This window comes from Triticum dicoccoides, chromosome 3A (genome assembly GCF_002162155.2).
Source record: "Triticum dicoccoides isolate Atlit2015 ecotype Zavitan chromosome 3A, WEW_v2.0, whole genome shotgun sequence".
NCBI classification, from domain to species: Eukaryota; Viridiplantae; Streptophyta; class Magnoliopsida; order Poales; family Poaceae; genus Triticum; species Triticum dicoccoides.
Genome location: NC_041384.1, coordinates 726409721 through 726419450, shown reverse-complemented (window position 1 = coordinate 726419450; position 9730 = coordinate 726409721). Strand labels below are relative to the sequence as shown.

The 9730-nt window shown below is 44.2% G+C and overlaps 1 protein-coding gene across 1 annotated transcript; it reads right to left on the bottom strand.

Moving 5' to 3' along the window:
* Positions 1 to 228: 228 nt before the first annotated feature.
* On the bottom strand, positions 229 to 1197 carry LOC119273508 (probable NADPH:quinone oxidoreductase 1). The gene is made up of 2 exons (XM_037554652.1): positions 1048 to 1197; positions 229 to 903 (listed from the first exon to the last, which is right to left on the bottom strand). Exons 1-2 carry the CDS (start codon positions 1195 to 1197, stop codon positions 415 to 417), a joined length of 639 nt encoding a protein of 212 aa, XP_037410549.1. The 3' UTR covers positions 229 to 414.
* Between the last annotated feature and the right edge of the window lie 8533 nt (positions 1198 to 9730).

The window sequence follows — 9730 nt, the reverse complement described above, 5'->3', positions numbered from 1 at the left end:
CTCAGTCCTCCGCTCCTCCTAGTTAGTGTTGGAGCTGGAGCGCAAAGGCCTGCAGCGTGAGGATCACCTCTTAGTTAGTTCTATCTATGAAAATCAATTTAGTTGACCAAACCAAATCAAAGTTTTGAAAAAGAAATACAAGGCTATAATAGTCATGCATATAAGAGATCAAAGAAGACTCAAATAATATTCATAAATAAAATTGATTATAAACTCACAATTCGGATCACAACAAACACACAACAAAAAGTGATCAGAACATTGTAGCATTGTATTGAGAAGAAAAAAGAGAAGAAGAAAAATCATTACATCGGTTGATGTGAAATGTAGACAAACACAGTCACAACACGACTCCAAATGTGGATTTTTATGGCTTTGTGGGAATGTGGGATTGACGCAGCCACCCAGCCCTAATTAATGTTGGAGCCGGAGCGCAAAGGCCTGCAGCGAGAGGAGCACCTGCTTGAGCCGCTCCCTGGTCTCGGCGTCGACGAGGTTCCCGTCGGCGTCGAACTTGGGCGGGTCCTCGTACGCCCTGACCTGGAGCTCCGGCTTGTTGATGAAGTGGATGTCGAGGAACACCCCGATCTGGCGGAGGTGGAACGCCGCCCTGCCCCCGCCGCAGCTGCCGCCCGCGGAGACGATGGCCGCCGCCTTGTCCGCCCATCCCTTGTGCTTGCCCCTCGACGCCCAGTCCAGCGCGTTCTTCAGCGTGGCGGTGACGGAGTAGTTGTACTCGGGCGAGGCGAAGAGGAAGCAGTCGGCGGCGCGGACCCTGTCGCGGAACGCCTCGACGTCTGGCGGGAAGCCGTCGCCGTCGTCCGTCTCCAGGTCCGGGTTCGCCATCGGCAGGCCGGAGATGTCGACGTGGTCGATTCGCAGCCCCGGGATGCACCGGCGGAGCTACAACAAGGCCAGATAGGCCATGGCCCGCCCAGGACCGAAGGGAAAAAACATTTTATAGGAAGCCCAACCCATAACATTGCAGTTTGGTAGCACACTTTGCAGTGTCTGGCCCGCCCAACCTTTTTATGGTAGCTCCGCCACTGCCGGGATGGACTCCTCGCACAGCTCCTGGGCCGCGCGGATGAGGCCGCCGTGCCACGAGCCCTTGCGGAGGGAGCCGCTGAAGGCGGCCACGCGGAGGGTGGTGGTGGGCTTAGGCTTAGCCGCCGGCGATGACGCCATGGCTTTCATGGTTGAATCTTCTCGTGTCATATGCTCTGGTATAAATAGGCGTTCGACTGGGTTTCATCGTCAACGTTGGGCTGCGCTCGCTGATTCACCCACCGACAGTGTTTATTATACTGTATTATAAAACAGAGCAATGAGTGACAGCCCGACGTCATTTCGTAGAGAACCTTTTGGTTTCAAGGAGAGAGCGACCTGGCCGGCTTCTGATTCATCTACCCATCTTCATTTCATTGAGATGTCCATCGTTTCATTCTATGTGTATTGTGCAGAAGTGGGCCGGGCAATACGTACTGCTCAAGCTTGGTGATGGGCAGAAGTGTTCATCATTTCCACGATTCTTCGACCAGCGTACGCAAAGTGATATGGCCCCTCATCGTATAATTATTACGCCATTTTAGGAATCCTTTTTCTTTCTGCACGTTCTATGGTGGCCGGTGTGCCTGTCATGCTGGGATAGTACGCCCGACGATGGATAGATCTGCGAGCACACTTATTTTTGCGAGGCTATGGAGCTGGTGGATCCATTCATCCCGGGGCCAACGAACCTTGAGCAACCATTAACAAACCACGCCGGTTGTTGGCATCCGTGCATGCACGACGCTATTGCCGTCATCGGGGTTTTCGTCGTACTCCATGCATGATTAGGACTGCAAACGAGTCGAGTTTGAGTGAGTTGGACTTGGCTCAGCTCAACTCATATTATAATTCGAGCGAGCTCATACTGACTGCAGTTCAAGGTCGAGCTGTAGAAGATGTCTCTTGCTCAGCTTGAAACGATTTCAAGTCGATCTTGAACTAGCTTCGAGCTAAATAAGACGATAAAAATTGTAAAATCTACAACTATTATTGCAACTCAATAAGGCACAACATGACATAAAAAGCACTACAAAATATTATTCCAGTCCAAATATTGTTCAAAGACCCTTTATTTATTTATAAACTATAGTGCCAACATTATGACATGAAAGTGAAAAACGGCTAACTCTAACTGAAGGTACGCCCATCTCATCATGCTCGGGAGAGCTCATCTTCATGGACGAAAGAAAAGAAAAAAGAAGGTGCATATGCTTGGAACTTCTAGCAGAAATGACAGGATATTTAACACACGGCCGACCACATACCACATAACCGGGCTTGAATTTTCTTTACACTTAATTATGCTTCCATATTTGCTGGTAATAAAATAGAGCAAAAACCTAGACAACCTATATGGTAATAAATTATCCTATTTCCATTTAATATATGCCATGATTATTTACATAATAATATTATGCCAAACTATCGAGCTAAAATTGAGCGGGCCAGTATTAAATCAAGATCGGCCCGTTTCTCGATCAAGCTACAGAAAGTGTCCAGCTCGTTTCTTTTTGAGTCGATCTTGAGTCAAGCCAAAAAACAAGTTGATTTCAAACGGCTCACGAGCCTCCAACTTTTCTAGCAGCCCTCGATCTTTCCAGTCTAAGGAGCAACGCACGGCACCGCTGGCGGCGGGGGCGGCGCCGGTCGTATCTTGGACTGCACGTGCACCCCTGCGCTGCACGCAAACAAGCAGGATCACTCATTTACTGCCTACCACATTGTGACAGCATGGCTGCTCGATTGCCGCTCTCAAGCACTAGCAAAGAAAACAGTGCATGTATACTACTCTCTTCCCTGCTCTGGGAGGGAAGTTTTGGCTCCCAAGAGCACATGCTGCCGGATGAGTAAAGCGACAAAATAGTATTTTAAAAAATCTGAATTTTTTGTGGATATTCAGGTTAGTGTCGCAAGCATACTTGACAATTTTCATGCGAAACGGAGTAGCAGTGTTTCATCTGTGGAAAGAAAACAAATTTGGGGTACATTTGGTGTTCAATTTTTTTTTACACGGGCCAAAATGCTTAATCTTTTTGCCTCAAAATTTACAGATAGCATTTGGATGTGATTAAGAACACATAAAAGTTTGTCTTATTTTTTTTTTGACATTTCAAAAATTATTTTTGGCACGCAAGCATGTGCTCCCGAGAGCCGAATTGAATTTCCGTCTTTTCCGTTCTAAATATAAGTCTTTTAGAGATTTATTAAATATGACTATATATAGATGAATATAGACATATGTTAGAATGCAGATTTACCTATTTTGCTTCATATGTAGTTTATATTAAAATCTCTAAAGACTTATATTTAAAAACGAAGGAAGCATGATAAAAAAAGAAGACAATATTTTACCATCAAGAAATCAATGGGAGTCGTGATCTAATTGGCCTGACGTTACCATTAACCTGCCGTGCCAGTCCAAACTCCGTCAACAAGCATCCTCCCAACGGACCCAGAAACACGCGATGGGTTCCGAATCCCAGATCAAAGCAGGGATGCCGCCTCGGTAGCGCCAGCTCTCCCAGCGGGTGCTCCTAAGGCGCATGTACAATCATGGCATATGGATACAGATACTTCGTGATAAAAAGTAATTTGAGATATACGTGTTGATTTTTTTTACTCAATGCAAGCTACTACTAGTGAGCCTCGTCAAAAAATAGAAAGTGACTCTCACTACACGTGCATCCCTCCTCTCCACTTCAACTTTTTCAACTTTATGCACTGGACCACACTTTTTTCTCTAAGCACCTGCCTCAAAAAGATCCCGCTTCCCCATTCGAACCTATTTTTTCTGTTATCTGATCCTACATGGCATGTGAGGCATCACCCTAGGGCTATGCATTGACCATGCCCTAATCAGCGCCGCAGGCGCCGGTTGGCGCTACCGGCGATCGCTAGCGACCCCTAGCGGGCCGGCCCACCAACCGGCTCAGTAAGGAAAGCACGAAAAATAAAGATCTCTACTATTAAAAGAGAATCGAACGTCGTGATGGTTCGACCTCCTCCTTCCCACCTACGACAGCGATTGACGAAAAACCCTCAGCGTCACGCGGCCACGATCGCAGCAGCCCAAAAAACATGCCACTCAGCCCACGTACGCGAAAACTGATCCTTTTTTCCCACGATCGATCCTACACCCTTTTGTCCACGCGAGCCCCACGACGCATGCGCTCCTTCCACGATCCCTACGAGCCCGCAGCCTCGCATTTGATCCCCTCGATGAAGAGGCGCTCTCTCTGCGCAGCCTCGAGCAGCCACCGCCGCCATCACCATCCCCACGCGGCCACGCCCCGCCAGGCGTCGTGGGAGCTCATCGAGTGCATGCTGGGTCTCCTGCTCTCCGCTAGCAGCAGCAGTCGCCTGCTACCACGCCCCGGCCCTCCTCCGGTTCGTGGTCGGTCATGGGGTCAGTGGATCTCGCCGTCCAGGCATCTGCTGGAGTAAGGTGACGACCACCATCGCCTGGCTCCGCCACCATCTTCGGTAGATATGCCGAACACACTCATACGGTCATACCCATCGCGTCTCGCTCTCACCTCCTTCCCGGTCCAGACACGCTCGCCCTGCAAGCCATCTACGCGACGTCGTCGCCGCCTCTCCGATCTCTCTCTCTCCCCGTCGGACGCCGCTGCCTCTCTCTCGTCTCTCCTAATCTGATTGCGGTGATGGGAGGAGGAGGAGCGAGGTGGCGGAAGGAGACGGGATCAAGAGGAGCGAAGCAAGTAGCAGTGTCAACAACAAGCGTCAGCGGCCGATTTGGCAGGGAAAGGATTGAGCGACAGGTTGGTGCGGCTGATTCGGCGGGAGCAGAGCAGCCACGCCTGGCCTCTTCCCTGCTTTTTTCTCTTGGATCTTTCCCTTTTTTCTCTGGGGTGGCAATGGGTTTGACGGGCAGAGGAATTGCCTATCTCCAATGACGGTTGTGGGCTGGTTGGTTCTTCACCGAGGAATGAACAGAGAAATTGCTTCTCAAAGGTAGTGTTGAATACCTCGGTTTTTAGGGAGTGTTGCATATCTCGTTGAAGTTTGAACATAGATGAGATTGATTATCTTTGCAGCTCTCTGATGTTGTGCACTTGGGGACTAGATTGGTTACTGAATTTTCCACTAAAGGTATATATGCTTGATCAGCAGTGTGCTTATGTCGATCGATAATGATACATATTTTGGTGATACACAGTATTTGTTATACGTATATAGGAGTGGTTGTCAACCTATTGTTAGTTCTGCAACCTGTTACTTATATACATTAAACATTTCAGATTGGGTGGTCTCCGGTTGAATTTCAACGGTCCAAGGATTCTGTAGAAGTACAAGATTTTAAAGAGAAAGGGCTCACACATGGTCACAAGAATGAAGGTGGAGTGAAAGAAGGAGTGGAGAGAAAGACCTCTCTCTCTCTCTCTCTCTCTCTCTCTCTCTCTCTCTCTCTCTCTCACACACACACACACACACACACACACACACACACACAAGTACGCCTCTATTATCTTTTTTTTTATGTAACCATGTCAGTATTTCCTTCTATCACAAGGCAAGTTTGTTCCCATGATGTTATGTTTCACAAGGGGATACCCATTTATTGTCTTCCATTTTATACCTGAATAAATATAGTCCGAGGTTACCTAATCTTATACTACAATTTCAGAATTTACCTATATGTTTTTTTACATGTTCAACACATGTTCTTATTGCTAAAGTTGTCCAAACATGATTGTACAGTGGATACAATTCTTTTAAATAATTGGTGTTGTGGTATTTGTGTGGCACTGATCAAACAACATATGAATCATTGTAATCACCTACTAATATATTGTATGATAGTAAAGCTGAAACTTAGAAACAAGCAGGAACTACCAATAGATACTAAGAGTCCCAATAAATACTTTTTGAACCTACTATCTTTGGAGAAAGATGTCAGCATCTAAATGTGTGGCATAAAAGTTTGACAGATAGAATGGTGACAAATTGTGTTCTCATGGTCATGCTATATATTGTGTTAAGTTATGATTCCAAGGTTTTTATGGTATTCAAAGAATACGGACCATCAAAACATGAACTCTCTTCTTCATCTACTGAAATGTTCTTCCTTGCAGGTTATCCAGGTTATCCTCTGAAGAGCGACAAGACATGAGTTGGGCCATTTGGTATGAGCTTAATCATAATAACTGGTTACAGAACAAGAACTACAAATTTAAAGCAATAATAAAGAGCCACCCGGGTTAATAAAACTGGGAAAAATAACTCGGAAATAAAAAAAATTGGAAGCTCCGTTGCGGGACTCAGACCTAACCATTCAAAGGAGAAGCAGTGGGAAAGTTTTGAAGATTGTTGTATGAGCTTAACAATTTAGAATAGTTCTTAGCTGGTTAATAGGATTTAGGATCGCAAGCAGATTTTTTACATGCCGTCTACAGGGAGTTCTCAATACGTTATTATTTCTCATTTTTAGTGTCACACAATGCATGGAGTTTTTGTAGATTCAAAATTTTAGCGTCTTCTTTTTTCCTCCAAGTAGTATGCACCAAATTTTCATTCTTCATGTATATTGCAGCTTGAATAATATTTAATTTCCCTCAAGAGTTATGCACTCCACATACTTCTCTCTATGAGATTGGAAATCTGTTGTGCATTATGGAATATCTTTTTAATTATTTTTCTTTCAAAAACATATCACAGAGTTCGGAATATCTGAAAAATATTTGGAATAACATAGCAAGTTGTGTACACCTACCTTTTCCCTAAAAATCACATGCCCTTTTTGATTTGGAAACATCTGTATATTCTAATTCAAGAAGCGTCAGGAATATATTTTTTTTATCAATCTAAACAAATTTTGTAGGAGCGATCAAAATTTGAGGGTTGCATAACCAGTTGGTGTTATGTTTACACATGTTTTAAGTACATATCATGTTGCAGTACATAGCCAGGGGCATTGGGGCTCCCTCCATGGTCTGATCTACTCATGCTCCGACTGATGTATGTACTCCTGCTGCGACTTCACACAGAATAGAGAGAGTAACATTATTGGTATGTATATGCATTCTTTCTAGCTACAGAAGCAAAGATCAAAGTTTGTCCATTACAACTACTCAATTAGTAGTTCAGCATACTGTTTCTAAAATAATAGGTCAATCATGCATACTTTTATTTGTACAAAATTGTTGCAACAGATAGTTACTCTGTACTGTTGTAATTTAATCCGGCAGCTGCAGTTGTTTTAAAATGCTACGAAGCTTAGTAATGGAGATACCGCAGATGGTTGAATGGTCGCTTTCTGATTTAATTCATGCTTGGTTCTCATGTTGATGAGATCAAAGGCCTCTTTGCCCCCTCCACCACTGTGTAAACGATGTACTTCTAACTTTTCGTTCTTATTTTGTATTGGACATTTGAATTAAATAAAAGGGTTTATAATGGTAGATGATTTCACTTTTTCCTTGTATAGCCAAGTTTAAAACAAACACTACTTCAGTAAATGCTTGTACTCTCCCTCGCTAAATTCAGGTTTTTGCTTAGGGAGTTTTCTATTTGCACGCAAGATTGGCGTGAGGCATGAAACAAATCATTGGTGAAACAGAAGAATCCCTTTGGTTTTTATTGATTTCACTTTGTTGGGAGGGTTTGTAAATGATAACTGTTGTCATTTTCCCTACTGTATATCTATGTAGCATAAAGAACTTTCAAAATGAATTTTGTTTTCTCTAATACCTTCATCTATGTTTCATTTGCACTCATACCGACTGATCTAAGCTTCTGAATGAATTAGGTCACTCGCCAACACTATATTTAGTAGATGAAGTGCTCTATCATATATTTGTATCCTTACTATTTTTTTGTAAGAATAGTCCGCAAGTATGACTGCGGAGAGCTTAGAATGTGCACTGTCTAGACAGAGTCTTCCAATGAGATATTGGTGCACCTCTTTTTTATCTCGTACTCATCTCACTTTTTTGGTAGAGGCTCAACCAATGGTGCCTGTATATCAAGAAGCAAAACTTCCCTTGATTCAACAAAATGTCATCATAGGATGTTGCAGCATTTGTAATTTATAAAATAACATCATAATTGATGGAGTCAGTATCAGCTATGAACTTGTTTCATATTATTGAAGGTTTTTTTTACCTTGATTATCCATAGGCCCAACCCCAACGGTGAGGACATACAAGGGGAGTTGGTGCCTGTATACTATTTTTTGGCACATCGTTGTTCATTTCCAGTGATACATGAAGACCAGTTTATAGAGAAGTGCCCAATCCATGGCAAGTATATAGACTACTGACTTCTGAAATGATGACAATGCTAGAGCAAGGACGGATGAACATAATGGAGGGGGCGGGGGGAGGGGGAGACAATAAGAAAGATGCTTGACTGAGAGACCACTGAGTTTTTATGTCATGCTCAAAAAAAGAGACATGATACTGTTGAGGAGAAAAGAAGCGGAAGAATGAATCGTGCTGCTATATGGGGATGGATACCACATGCTATCACGTTTGATATAGTTGAGTCATCTATTTTGAAACGAAGGGAGTACATCATTTTTCTCTCCTCCGCTGTCATTTGACATACAATTCTGAAATACATCAATTATTTGACCAATGTATTTTTTTTTGTTATTCCATGGCAACGCACTGGCATTCAGCTAGTTTTCATAATCGTGAAATATGGGATCAGTGGGATTCGAACCCAGCACGTCAGCGCACAACTTTACGGGATAAACACCCGACCATGCTAGTTGTTTAGTATACAGGTAGAAACCCGGCGAAGTTAATGTTTACTTTAGTAAAGCATTAACATATAACCAAAATAAATCTCATTGAAAAAAAAGTAAATTTGAAAAAAATATCATCGATTTCTAGAAAAGTTCATCATTTTTTAAGTAATCGATTTTGAAAGCGTTCTTTGATTTTTGAAAAGAATTCATCGATTTTGAAAAGTGTTCATCGATTTTGAAAAAAAGTTTATCAATTTTGAAAAGAGTTCAACAGTTTTAAAAAAGAGTTCATCATTTTGAAAAGAGTTCATCGATTTAAAAAAAAGTTGGACGATGCTACACAACGCGCGCGTTGTGCGGTCGGATCTCGCGGCCGACTATTTTAAGAAAGTATCCCACGCGCAGTCCCTGCCAAAAAGAGCAGTTTCACCCTCCCCTCATCCCTCACGTTGGCACAGACTCTCCCCACGCATGTGATCTTCCCTCACCCCACCAGAGAAAACTTTACGCCCCCCAGATCCGGCAGAAATCACATATTTGACCTGAGGTCCAAATCAAATCACAAACTGACTTCGTTCCTAAAAAATTTCACTCTGCTGACCCTTTTGTGTGGCGCCCGACAGCTAGGCGCCACACAGTAATATGCAGCACCTCTCTATTGGGCGTCGCACCTCGTGCCAGCGTGGCAGCCCTGGTTCAGTTGCGGCCCCACAGACAGCACTGCAGCGCCTCAGACTTAGGCGCCACACTTGTAATGTGCAGCGCCTAGCTCTTGGGCGCTGCACAGTGAGTTAGAGCGCATCGGCCCAGCCCGGCCAGGCAGTTCTTCCCCCTCTTCGCTCTCTGGACAGAGAGCAGCGGCGGTGCCCCCATCGAATCCCCCCCCCCCCACATCCCTCTCAGATCTGAAGATTTGATCCGTGGATCCGATCTCCAATCCATCCTACTAGGTAAACTCCTCCATTC

What these genes read in the sequence shown, in the direction of transcription:
- LOC119273508 (XM_037554652.1), bottom strand. Translation starts at nt 1,197, where the DNA reads ATGAAAGCCATGGCGTCATCGCCGGCGGCTAAGCCTAAGCCCACCACC. An exon ending in GCGAGGAGTCCATCCCGGCA is followed by an intron (nt 904 to 1,047) that starts GTGGCGGAGCTA and finishes GCCTTGTTGTAG; the next exon opens with CTCCGCCGGTGCATCCCGGG.